The sequence below is a fragment of the Vulpes vulpes genome, chromosome 16 (genome assembly GCF_048418805.1).
Source record: "Vulpes vulpes isolate BD-2025 chromosome 16, VulVul3, whole genome shotgun sequence".
In the NCBI taxonomy this organism is placed as follows: Eukaryota; Metazoa; Chordata; class Mammalia; order Carnivora; family Canidae; genus Vulpes; species Vulpes vulpes.
In genome coordinates, this window is record NC_132795.1 from 76433848 (window position 1) to 76447453 (window position 13606).

Sequence of the window (13606 nt, forward strand, 5' to 3'; positions counted from 1 at the left end):
TTCTTCTTTTTTTTTTTTTTAAGATTTTGTTTATTTATTCATGGGAGACACAGAGAGAGGCAGAGACATAGGCAGAGGGAGAAGCAGGTTCCCTGCGGGGAGCCCGATGTGGAACTCGATCGCAGGACCCCGGGATCTGCCCTGAGCCGAAGGCAGATGCTCAACCACCAAGCCACCCAGGCGTCCCCACCTCTAAATTTCTGTAGCACTTTCTGACTGTGCTTTTACCTATCATTTACTGTGTGCTGCCTTGAGTCATCTTTCTGCCCGATATTTGAGGACAGGGTCTATGGTGTTGTTCACTGTTCTTCACCAGATAGCCCAGTCTCCTCACTCCTGCACACAGGAGAACTTCCCAGTCCCGAAGTGGTTGGGGGTGAGAGGCCACATGACTGGTTCTAGCTAACAACCAGTGAGCAAAAGCGAGTGTCACTGAGCACATCCAGTGGACTAGTTAGGTGCCTGGATAAGACCCTCGAGAGGTTCTTTTGCTTGTCGCAAAAGACCACCTAAGTTCCAGATAGTGACTTATCATGCAGGAGGGAGAATGATACCAACGCAGAGCAGAGCTCCCAGCCAACCTGCCATGGACTTAGAGCAGCGTGAGGAGAAACCTGTTATTTTAAGACCATGGGATTTGGGACTGTTTATTACAGCAGTATGACGTGGCCCGTTCCGACTAATAAAGGGTCACTGTGTGTCATCATCTTTGCTTCTCCAGTGCTCCAAATGATGTGGGATTCAATACCAACTGCTAAATAAATGTCTGAATTGATCTTCCTATTTCCCCTGCTGGAATAGGAATCATCAGTTTATCTATTTGTCCTCCCTAGAGCACCTGCCCCAGGATTGGGAACATAACAGGTACGTAGCAAGGCCCATGGATTAATTTATATACTTAAAAGTCCCAAGATGCAGGCCACCTGGGTGACTCAGTGGGTTGACTTTGGCTCAGGTGGTGATCTCAGGGTCCTCAGACCAAGTCCTGTATCAGTCTCCCCACACAGCGAGGAGTCTGCTTGTCCCTCTCCCTCTGCCCTTCCCCCTGCTCGTGCACTCTCTAAATAAATAAGTAAATAAAATCTTTAAGAAAAAAAAAAATGTCCCCAAATGCAGCCCAACATCACCGCCAAAGATGTGGTACATGATGTTACTTTCCAGACAATGCCTGAGGGAGTGGGATCCAGGGTCAAAGGAACTGAGGAAGGAGGAGCAGCAGGCCACCTCCTGCCTGCATCTGCCTTTAAGCTCTATGGGGTTACCTCTGATCCCTCCATCTCTTTGCAGATTGTGAGTGAAGTTTGGTCTCTGGGTCACTGCAACAGAGTTCAAAGCAGAGACAGGGCCAAAATAAGAAGACATGGCAGGCCAGACATAGATCCACAACAAGAGGAAGGACCTACGGTGGGGTTGGGAATGGGGCTGGAACTCGGGTGGGGCTAGGCCAGGCAGGGCCAACAGAACTCTGGAAGGTTTCCTGTGTCATTGCATGGCTGCATGTGCCATCAGATGGCCCAGGTGGTTGGATTCTGTTCCTCGTAGCATGTGTGGAATGGATGACGGTCCCTGACCAGGCTGACCTTAAGCAGAAGCCATTAACATTCTATAAATGGCAACCACCAGCACAGCAACAAAGACGTGAATATTGATATGCTAGTCTAAGGTTCTAGCATCCCCTCTCTGCTTCCTTTAACCCATCCAAACAATACCCACAGGCTGTCTTTTTTTATTAGAGTAGATCATCTTAAGACGTGGATCTTCTATCTCTCTAACATCCCAAGGTGTCTTCTGGGGGGAAATTGCAAAAGATAAGTATATCCATCCCTGCACGATTGCTTTTTTAAGGTATTAACTCTGGTTATGCTATTCCCCACCTGAGAATGATCAGTGTCTCTGAAGGAAAAATTTCAAACTCATTTACAGGCTCCACAGAGTCTTTATGCCATCCAACCTACTGCACCTCCTCTTACTGCCTGCCAACTTGCCAGGCCCACCTGATGGCTACTCGTCCCAGACAGCCGTGCTCTGACCTACTTGGGCTCTGCATACTCTGTTCTCATTGCCTCCAGCACCGTTCCCTCTCCTCTTTGCCTACTGAAATGTCTAGGCCTGCTGGGGCCATGCCTTCCCCGGGCAAACTCGGGCGAGGGGTGAGCCTGCCTTTGTGCTCTCAGAGAGGCTGGTGCACCCCTATCTCTATACTGCAGCACTTACCCTGTGGCCCCGAGGTCTCTAGTGCAATCGATCTTTTTCCCCACCAGCTTGATTTTCAAAGCACCTTCTTGGTCACCTTTGTTAAATTCTGAAATCATCGTTCTTCCTTTCCCTCTCCCAAAGATCACAAAATAACTAGGCCATAGTTGGAATCCAAAGGGCATCTTACTCAATACCAATGCCAATCTCTGTCCTATCTTCCAGGACTGCATACAGGGGCCAAGAGAAGGATAGAGTAGGCAATAATTATTGATTGGAATTTTGCTTTCTAAACTTTCCCACCTATAAGGGCTTGTTTTTCTTTTCACGTGAATCTGGAGCAAAGGGTTATTTTAGACTCCTCCCCTCCCCAATCCTCCCCTTCAGGTAAATTTAAGGGTTTTCCTTAAAGAAGCTCACATCCCGCGTCTCCATGGTGATCCTGGAGCATACAGATTTATATTCTGCCAACTTCGAGAGTAAGAAGGTCAGAGATTTATTCAGAAATAAGGATGTAATAAGAGCAAGAGGTTAGGAATGTTTGTACCAGCATTTTCCCTTTTTATTTAAATATTCAGTACAACACAGGCAGTTTGTTTGGCCAGGTCATTCAACCTCTCCACGCACCCCCCCCCCCGCCTCCTTTTTAGACTTGTAATTAAAAGGCATGCACTTGTTGTGATGAGCATCCAGTGTTGTACAGAAGTGTGGAATCACTATATTGTACACCCGAAACTAAAATTACACTGTATGTTAACTAACTGGAATTGAAATAAAAACTTAAAAAATGGTTAAAACACACACAAAAAAGGAGGCCACCCTGGTGTTGGTCACATCTGAGAATCGCAGCTTGATTATTCACATGGTGTGACAACCTGCCAACCATACCCAGGTCACAGGGAAGTGGTATTAGAAGTTTGTAGGTTATTGGTTTTAAGAATGCCTAATCACCGAGATGGCAAATAGACCGTATTTATTTATGTATATCTGGGAAGTCTTGTCTGGGGAGGGGTGGAATATGACTATCACGCCAAAAGTTCAAGTTCAGCATGCCCTTAATTCTAAACTTATCGCCTGTGTAACACATTGAAGAGGAAGGAGTTTGGCCAATGTTTTTCAATACTGCGTACTTCTCCGTTTGCATGATAATCTCAGAGACACAGAGTACGGAGAAGGTATGAAACACTCATGGATCCCTAAATTCATGAAATCCTTGCCTCTCTAGACTCCTCAACAGGGCTGGGGCTAGGGGGAAGCAAATGGAGCACTCATCATCTCAGGTATTGCCTTTCAGGGGCACCAATCAACTCAGTAACAAATGATATTTTAATGCAACATTTAGAATTATTTACATTTTGGATATGCTCATCCACTTTTATATTAATTTAGGTTCTTAAAAATATTGCATTAAGGTATTACTCATTTTGATTACTGTGCTTATTAGTAACCTTTAAATTTTGCCTCTCTGCCAAGTACTTCAGCTCTATGACTCGCTCTACTTCCCAAATGAATTTTCAGAAGATCTAGCCCTACTTGCCACTGCCTTCCATCACATGCCCCTTGAAGGAGGAAACAAGTTGAGAAAGAATCACGGAAAAAATTCTGATGATCAAAAACATGAAAATTAAACAGCAGCGCAATGTACACCCTTGCACTTTGTCCAGCCAACAGATTTTAAAATACATCTCCTGCTGGTGGGAGTGACCACGTAAGGCATAACTTTCATATCCTGACTTTTTTTTTAAAAAAAAGATTTTATTTATTTATTCATGAGAGACACACAGAGAGAGAGAGAGAGAGAGAGAGAGGCAGAGACACAGGCAGAGGGAGAAGCAGGCCCCATGCAGGGAGTCCCACGTGGGACTGGATCCCCGGAACCTGGGATCACGACCTGGCCAAAGGCGGATGCCCAACAACTGAGCCCACCTAGGCGGCCCACATGCTGACTTTTCACACGGGAAGAGCTCTGCTGTCCCAAGACTGCATTTCAGCACTGCCTCCGCCGCTGCCCCATCCTACGGGCAGGCCGGGCAGGCCGGGGAGACGACGGCATCAGGCAGGGCATTGGGAGAGGATCACCTGGGGGCTTTCTGATCATTCGTGCGAGCCGTGTGCCGCGCTGGGTACCCAGCTGCTTCAGGGGCCGGCCTCCTTCCTCGCCTTTAATCCTCTTTTTAAACCTTTAAGCCACAGGCAACGGTAGCCTTTTCCGCTGAGAAAAATGTAATGGAGACACGGGCTTGAAATCCCGGTCCACGCTCAGCGGCCCCGCCGGACGGGGAGGCGCTCTCCGTGGATCGCGGTGCCCGCGCAGCGCCGGCGGGGCCGGGCGCACGGGGAGGCCGAGGCTCGCACCCTCGCAGCGCACCGGGCGGGGGACGGCCCCGCGCGCTCCCCCTCCGCGCCCGGCCCCGCGGCGGCTGCAGCCAGGGCCGCGCCCAGGGCCTCCGGGCGCTCGTCCGCGGCCCCCGCGCGGGGCCGTCCCCCGCCCGGCCGCCTACCCCGGCCCGGCTCCCCGCGGAGGAAATTCTTCCCCGGCAGCCCGGGGCTCGCCTCACGTGACCGGCCGCCGCGGCTTCCAGCGAGAGTTTAAAGGTTACGGAGGAAATCAGCGCGGCCGCGGCCGCTCGCCCCCCGGAGGGCGCGCCCCCTCCCCCCGCGGCTCGGGCGGCCGCCGGCAGCGCCCCTCGGAGCCGCGTGCCCCGAAGAGGGCCCGGACGAGCCCCAGGGTCCATCTGCAGTCACTCGGTGGCGGATAAACAAACGCGGACGGAGCCGAGGTCCTCTCCCAGGCTTTCACTTGTCAACAAGTTCCCGCGGCCCGGGAAGTCCGGGACGGGTCCCCCCGGGCCGACGGCGCCCCCCGCCCCCAGCAGGGGGAGGCCCGGAGGACGAGCCCCGCGCGCCCCTCCCCGCCCCCACCGCGGGGGAGCCGAGCGCCCCGGGCCCGCGGGACGGACCGACGGGCCAGCGCGCCCCAGCCCGGGGGCGGGGGCGGGGGCGGGGGGCGGGGCCGGGGGCTCCCGGGTCTCCTCCCGCAGGCCGCGCCCCGCCCCCGCCCCGCCCCCGGGGTCTGCAGCCCCGCAGCCCCGCAGCCCCCGCTCGGTCGCGGCGCCCCGGGGAGAGGCGCGGGCCGCGGGCCTCCGGGCGGGGAGCGCAGACCCGGCGTCCGCCGCCCGCAGCCGCCCCCCCCGGCCCCGCCGGCCCCCCCGCCCGCCGCCGCGACCCGGCGGGCTCGCCCTCTCCCCGGCGGCCTCTCCTCGGCTCACTTTTCCCGTATTGCTCCCCCAACAGGCAAAACTTTCTATTTCCCCAAACACAGGAGCGCGCGCGCGTGCACACACACACACACACACACACACACACACTGACGTCTTTTGCGCATTTCCTGCATTAGAGGGAGGGAGACGGGCTCGCACACCGACGGAGGGAGAGGAGACCGAGGCGGAGCGCGGGCGGGCGGGCGGCGAGCGAGCGGCAGCCGAGAGCGGGGACGCGGGGAGCGCGGCGGGCGGGCGCCGGCGCCCGGGAGGTGGGGCCGCGCCGAGTCGCAGTCCCGGCCCCGCCGCCGCCGCCGCCGCCGCCGCCGCCGCCGCGCTGCGCACCGCCCGGTGCCGGCCTGAGCCCCGAGCCGCGCGGCGGCCGTCCCGACCCCGAGCCCGAGCCCGAGCCCGAGCCCGCGCCCGCGCCCGAGCCCGCGCGGGGCTGAGGTTCCGGGCTCCCGGCGCCTCCCGATCGCCGACCGCCGCGCCGCGCCGCGCCGCGCCGCTTCGCTTCGCCCGGGAGGAGGCGGCCGGCCCGGCCGTGCGGCTTGTGGATTCTTAAAAAAAAAATTGGCTCCGAGGAGGACCATTTCCTCTGGACATGCATCCCTCCCTCCGGATAGACTGAACATCCCTCGACCCACCCCCGCCCCGCGCGGGCAGAGGCAGGCGCGGGGTGCGCGAAGAGGATCCGGGTTGGAATCTGCGCCCCCGGCTCGCGTCCCCGCCCCGTCCCACGCCCCTCCCCCCCCGCAGTCGAAATTCCCCGGGGACTATGTCTCGGAAAGGTAGGTGAGCGCCGGGCGCGGCGCCGCGTCCCCGCACCCGCGAGAGCCAGCCAGGCGGCGCCACAGCCCCCGCGGCTCGCAGCGCGGCCGGCAGCTCGGGCCCCTCCGGGAGGCGCCGCGGGGGGCGGGGGGGAGAGGCTCGCTCCGCGCGCGGACGTCCCCCGGCCCTCCCCCCCTCCCTGCTTTCCGTTAGGAGCCCGGCGAGGAACTACATGCTCTCGCCGAGGACCGCCCGCGCCCGGGCGCCGCGCTACCAGGTGTAGGAGAGAGCGGGTGGGGCGCGGGGGCCTCCGAGCGCCGCGGCGTCGGCTCTTCGCTCCTGCCCGCGGGCGGACGGAGGGACCCCGGCCCCGCTGCCCGCCCCACCATGGTAGTGTTCAATGGCCTCCTTAAGATCAAAATCTGCGAGGCCGTGAGCTTGAAGCCCACAGCCTGGTCGCTGCGCCATGCGGTGGGACCCCGGCCGCAGACTTTCCTCCTCGACCCCTACATCGCCCTCAACGTGGACGACTCGCGCATCGGCCAGACGGCCACCAAGCAGAAGACCAACAGCCCGGCCTGGCACGACGAGTTCGTCACCGACGTGTGCAACGGGCGCAAGATCGAGCTGGCCGTCTTCCACGATGCCCCCATCGGCTACGACGACTTCGTGGCCAACTGCACCATCCAGTTTGAGGAGCTGCTGCAGAACGGGAGCCGGCACTTCGAGGACTGGGTGAGTCCGGGCGCCCCCCGGCCGGGAGCCCCGCTCGGGGGGCCGCGGGGACGCGCCCACGGCCCTGGCGCAGGTCACGGGGCGCCGAGACTTCTTGCCATCTGGGGGGGGGGGGTGTGTGTGTGTGTGTGTGATGTGGCTCGGCTGCCTTGGGGACGCATACTCCATTTCGTCCTAGCTGAGAAGTAGGCACTGGAGCCACGGGGAGCAGACTTGCAGAGAGTCAGGCCCTCTAGCCCCCTTCAGACAATGGGCGCTCCCGGGAGCTTGCAAGCTCAGAGCCCCCGGCCCTGGTGCCCAAGGTTGGCCCAGGAGCCGGCGCCTTCCGCAGGCGCGTGGTGGGCTGGCTGCGTGTGTGATGGTGTGTGGGTGGGTTCCTCCGTCCTTGGAGAGGCACGTGGAGCCCTGGACTGAAGGCTTCTTGCACGTCCTGGCTTTGTCCTGCGCAGCAGCGGAGCGAGGGAGCTGCTTTATTTTTCCCTCCGGGAGGAGCAAGCCAGCTTGCTTCGATTCTGTTGCACGGTGGTTAGCTCATCTTCTGACATACGGGGAGGAAAAACGTGTCCTCCTCTAGGATGGCTCCTGCAGGGTCCCAGCAACATAAGCCAAGCTGGTTCTGCCCCGTGCATGGCCCCTGCATCCAGAATGAGTGTTGTGTTTTGAAAATGGTGCTGCTTGCAAGAAACTGGAAGTCGGTCGGTGCCTTGAATCCTACTTAAAGTTACTCGATTTCCCTGTTTTGATTTTCAGGATACTGTGCAATGAGATACTACCGCTAAGTCTGAGCTTGACTTAATTGATGACACTGTCAAAATATTAGGGACTTGGGAATGGGCCTTCCTCGTCCAAGTACTGTAAACCAAAGGCGCTCAACCTTGGCACCCAAAGAAGCAGGGAGAACCACCCTTCTTTTCGCTCTTTTTGAAAGGAAGGTGTTAAATTAGGAAATGGATTTCGGTGTTTTCTGATTTGCTACGTGTTTCCAACAAGAGCAGGTGTGGCCCTGGGTACATATGTTTTCAGGTTTCTTCGCTCTACATGAAAAGAGGTATCTGGTCCTCATGGAGAAACATAGAGGAATCCCCTTATAATTATTGAAAACAGACCACTTCATGATTGTCCCAGGGACAGAGGTCGCGTATGAACCTCGTTGGCGTATCCCCTTACATATTTTTTAAAAGTAAATGGAGTTTTAGACAAAAATAGGAAAAAGTCTCCTCTCGTTATGCTCACACTGTGATGTAGTCTGCCCCAAAACCATGGTTACGGGGCTTACAGGGAAGCCTCAACTAACCATACCGAGTACAGCCCTGGGAGATTTGTGGCTTACACTTTGGGGAGCAGAATTATGGAGTTCCAAGGAACACAGTGCCATTGCACCCCATTCCATTCATCGATGCCCCTTCCTTCTACTGGCCCCCCACCACTGGAGTTCCCACTCACTCCTCTTTTCCTTTCCATATATAGGCTCTTTGACTCAGGAAAAGTAGTGCCTCTCTTTAAGGGGAGCTTAAGGGATGACCAGTTTCAGGGCCAGACCTTAACACTAAAAATCTGTGGTTTTTAAGTTGTTTTAGAACAGGAAGAGGACAGAAAAAAAAACCACGGGTATAGTAGAGAGACCACGGGGCCTTTACCATGTATGCAGATGAGGAAGATAGAGTGGGGCAGAGAGAGCAGATGGGATGAACAGTAAGGTGGCTCTAGCCACAGAACGTATCTTGGTTGGAGGGAGAGGTGTCTAAGTGTCTCTGGTGATGCTTTGCTGGGGCCTGCCCAGACCCTGCATGCATCAGGGCGCCATCCCCACTTTTGAGCACTTGGAGTGAAGCATGCTGTGGGGCACAGGCCTTGCCTTGTCATTATTCTCTAAGGTGCTCAGATTCATGTTGGACTTGGCCCTAGCCTGGATCACCTAGTGCAGAGGCATATTTTAGAGACAAGGATATTGAGTGTCAGAGAAGCCAAATGGGTACCCAAGGTCACATGCAAGCATGAGGGGACTGGAAGTAGAGCCCACACCTCCTATTGCCCATGGCTTGCCAGGGGGATGAGAACTGGGCCCCCCTGGCCCTCCCAGTCTATTCCCTGCAGATTCATGTGCTGTGTCCCTGAGGTTTTCATTGTACACAGTAATTTAAAGTGCTTTCAAAATCATTTCTCTTTTGTCTCATAGCAAGTGTGAATTAGGTACAGCAGGTATTAGGTTTAAACAAAACAAAACAAAAAAGAACAACTTGGAACTACAAAGAGGCCAAAGTCACAAGATGAATCGAGTAGTGGAGCTGGTTCTGTTTGCTCACCTAATGTTGGTTTCACTAAAAGATGCTGGGGGATGGAGGTGGGGGTGGAGGTAGGGGGCAGGGGAGTTGGGGATGGGGGTGGCGATGCATCCGCAGAGGTGACTGGCCCTTGGAAATGGACAGGTTTACTTGGGCTGACAGAAATCACCTTTCCCATTCCTGTCACTGAGGGGACACCCACAGAATCATACCTTTGGGCAGCATTTCCCAGACTCAGGGGCTCTGTGCTTTTTACCTGGCAGGGGTGAAGAGATACCCTTTCTCGGGTGTGGCTAAGAAATCTGGCCTGAAGTAAGGAGATGCAGAGGGCCTGGAACAGCTGCTTCTCTCATTGATGCCGACCGTTTCATTCAACTGCCCCATGAATTCACGGGTACTCACCCAGTTCCTGTTTCGTGTTCAGACCCAAGCAGGGAAGTTTAGCACTCTAGGCAACCCAGAGGTAAAAGAGACTGGGTGACTCTCAGGGGCCTTCCATTTCATTAGGGAAGTGCCACTAAATAGATACATGTAGACACTCAAGTAGCAGTTAGGCTCTAAATGAGTGGGACCATAAGGATGTTACATGAGTTCAAAAAGGGCTGGAAGAAACTGGAGGGTTCCTGGAAGGAGGCATAAATTTGGCATGAGACGGTGGGTAACATTTAAAGAGATATTTGCAGGGACGCCTGGGTGGCTCAATGGTTGAGTGTCTGCCTTTGGCTCAGGTTGTGATCCCAGGGTCGTGGGATCGAGTCCCACATCGGGCTCCCCACGGGGAGACTGCTTCTCCCTCTGCCTGTGTTTCTGCCTCCCTCTCTGTGTCTCTCATCAATAAATAAATACAATCTTAAAAAAAAAAAAAGAGGTACTTCTAAGAGGAGACAGCTTTCTGTGGACACAGACAGACACCCCTGGAATAAAGGCAGGGGATGCCTGTGGTGAGGCTTGGGGAGATAAAGAAGCATGGTTGAAACTGGGGTTCCCCATCAGCAAGGACCAGGCTAGGATGAAATTTCCCAAATTTAAGACTTTTATCTGAGTACCATCTGTGCTATTATGTACTTACAATTTTTAAACATTGATTCTCTTATTTGCCACTTAAGCCCCAGTATTCATGAAAGCACCAGTTGGGATGCTGTAGTTACAACATTTCTTCCTTCACATTAAAATAAACAAATAGCCTTTTAACATAAAAAGGAAGGACTTTCATCTCAGGTGCCTCTTAAACTCATCAGCCTTTATGGGGACCACACCTGGGAAACACAGGAGAAGGAGAAAGTTTAGAAAACTCAGGTGGATTCTAGAATGTTTAATAGCCAGGCTGAGATAATTATTCTCCAGATAATGAGAGACGTATCAGTTGTGATGACAAAGGGGGTTGTTTTAGAGAAAACTCATTACGGAGAGACGGAAAGATCTGGCTTGCACTAAAAGCCGAATGCCATTAAAACACTCTTGCTGCCGCTCGTTTTCCAGCAATGAGATATATAATGCTGCTCTGACTTGAGTGTGCATCAGAATCACTAGGGGAGGGTGCTAAAAATATAGATCTGCCTGCCACCTTCAGAGCTTTTCATTCTGGAGTTTAGGACAGGCGCTAGGAATCCTTATTTGTAACACGCGGTCCCGGAGAGAATTGGACCATGCTTGGAGAAACACAGGAGTAGAATAGAACTTGTGGGCCGGGGAGGGCTCTGGGTCATTAATGTATCAAGACTTTGTACGCAGAGATGGCCTGGAATTTTACAGTAGACCTTTGTAATTCCTTAAACCAGATTTATAAGCATAGTGGGGTAAACGAGACGTATTGGGACTTATTAGAAGCAGAGGCCCCATGTACACTGGATGGAGCTGCTTTGCGCTTAGGACAGATGGTGGGAGCGTGGAGGATGGCAGAGAGGGTACGTGGAGCAAGCACGCGACAGCTGGCTGCTTCCGCTCAGTCTGGAGTTGGCTGTGTGGTCACCTCACTAGTGTATATACTGAGCTCTGCTCTCCCCTGTAACACTACCCCAAAGCCATCTTTTGGTTTGTGTCACTCCCATGCTTGATCTTGTAGAGGAGCCACTCATAATGCAGTGGTAATGACTGTCATTCTCTGAGACATGGGTCAGCCCAGTGCTTAAGGGCAGAGCTCTGAAGCCAAACTCCTTGGGTTTTTTTTTTTTTTTAATTTTTAAAAAATATTTATCTATTCATGAGAGACACAGAGACCGGCAGAGACAGAGGCAGAAGGAGAAGCAGGATCCCTGCGAGGAGCCTGATGTGGGACTTGATCCCAGGACCCTGGGATCACGCCCTGAGCTGAAGGCAGACGCTCAACCACTGAGCCACCCAGGTGCCCCAACTCCTTGGGTTTGATTCCTGCATCTGCCACCAACCACTTTTGTGATCTTTAGAGAGCTATTTGACCCGTGTTTCTGTTTCTTCCTCTGTAAGGAATGAGTGATGGTAAACGTATCTACCTCTAACAAAAAGGGTTTTGGGGGAGATGAAAGGTTACTACTACATGGAAAAGTGCACAGACCAATGCCTGCCCTCAGCAAGAACTCAGTGAATGTTTAGTCTCTCCAGTTATTTTTGTGTCCCCTAAACCTACCATGGGACTGGCCCTGAAGAGAGTCTTTCTAGATTTGATTATTATACAGGACCCAAAGAAGCCAGTTTTAAATCATCTCCAAAATGTTTCTTTTCCGTTGGGTAGTGTCACTTGGCCAGGAATGGCATGCTAGTGTTTCTGTTTCCGATTTCCCAGAGAGCCTCACTGAAAAGGTTTCTCGAAATTATCCCATCCTGCTGACCCTGTGAGATTGGCCTGCACTGTTTTTGAACAGGTAAGATTCAGGGACTGGTATTCGTTGTTGGCCCCAGAATCCCTTGGGGGAGATTGTTACACAGCCAAAGCCAAGCTCTGTTAGTCCAGATACTGATGCTCTGGGCGGAGCCTATGGGCATTGCTGAGGCCCCTACTGAGTCTCACCCTGAGCGGGGCTAGGGTACACGTTGATATATGCTGCCTGAAGGCCTATCTCTGTATCAGGACTTCTGTATAGAGAAATCTTAGAAGATCCCTGAAAACTTTTATTATCATTTAAATGGAGCGAGGTAGGGTCTAGAAAGGGATATGGAAGGACTGGGAATGGTCAGAGGTCCCTTTGCGTGCACCTGCCCTTTGAATTTGTCCACCAGCAGCTGAGGTTCCAGGATCTCTCCACACTTAACCCCCTACAGATTCCTGTAATACTTATCGTCTAATTAAATATAACTCCCCTTGGTATGTGATTGGTTATTTAACAACTACCTTGGGGGTTAGTTCTTGCCCCAGTGCTATCATGGAAAGCCACTTGGCACTGGGGCTCTAGTCACAGGGCCTTCGGTCTCCTGGGCAGTCAGACCTTGTTGGTCTGTTCTGTTTCTCCTTCTCTGTGTCTTTGACCAGCAGCAGATTGAGTGATTAATTGAGACCCTCAGGTCCCTACCTCTTCACTGCCCGCCCCCCCTCAGATCTGTGGGTTCTAACTGCAGGATGCATCTACCACTCTTGAGGCATGTGACTTAGGCTCTTTATGCCTGTTCATCTGTAAAATGGGAATGTAATAGTTCTTATAATCATATGACAACCTCTTCCAGTTGTTGTGAGAAATAAGGGAATCTATGTAAAGTTCTTAGCAAAGGGCCAGGCTACTGTATATTTTAACAATTTTATTAATATTTGAAGAGTTATATGTGTGGATTCATAGTTTGAGAATCTTAAATCAGAACATATGGTCCAGTGATATTTTTCTCTTTGATTTATGAATGTATTTATATGAAAAGTCTCACATAGTCTAAAAATAAAGTTAATTTAGTTACATTTAACAATTGCCTTTTTGAAAATATTAGAATCCACTTGAAATGAGACTGTTTTGAAAAGTCTAGGAATTGTGTGGCCACTGTAGTCAAAGGTTAATTATTTATTGAAGCATATGACCAATTGAAAATAGGGACATTTGGGAGCTGCTGTTTTGGTTTTACTGTACCAGTTTCATCTAGTTTCATGGATTTAAATACATTCTCAAATGCTGTTGCCTCCAAATTCCTGGTTCCAACCCATATGGGTATAGCTTCAGAACTCATATATGTGACTGACTTCTAGTCATTGTCATTTGTGCAAGGGCATCTCAAACTCTGTTATACCAAAAACTGTAATCTGATGTCCCTCCCTCCCAGTTGAAGCCTCTCATTGTCTTCCCCGTCTCAAGAAATGGCAAATGCATCCTTCTGGTTGCCCAGGCCACAAACTGTGAGAAGCCATTCTTGATGCCTGTCGTTCTCACACCCCCATATCCAGTCCCACAGCAGCATCTGTTATCTTCAAAATAT

The 13606-nt window shown here is 52.7% G+C and overlaps 1 protein-coding gene across 2 annotated transcripts in view; it reads left to right on the forward strand.

Annotated features, from left to right (window-relative positions):
• Window positions 1-6149: 6149 nt before the first annotated feature.
• PRKCE (protein kinase C epsilon) overlaps window positions 6150-13606 on the forward strand; it is a 485623-nt gene continuing 478166 nt past the window's right edge. For both annotated transcript variants that reach the window (XM_072741205.1, XM_025992586.2), the window contains exon 1: window positions 6150-6959. In XM_072741205.1, coding sequence (XP_072597306.1) covers window positions 6612-6959 — 348 coding nt within the window. In that variant the 5' untranslated portion in view covers window positions 6150-6611. The remainder of the gene's footprint in view (window positions 6960-13606) is intronic.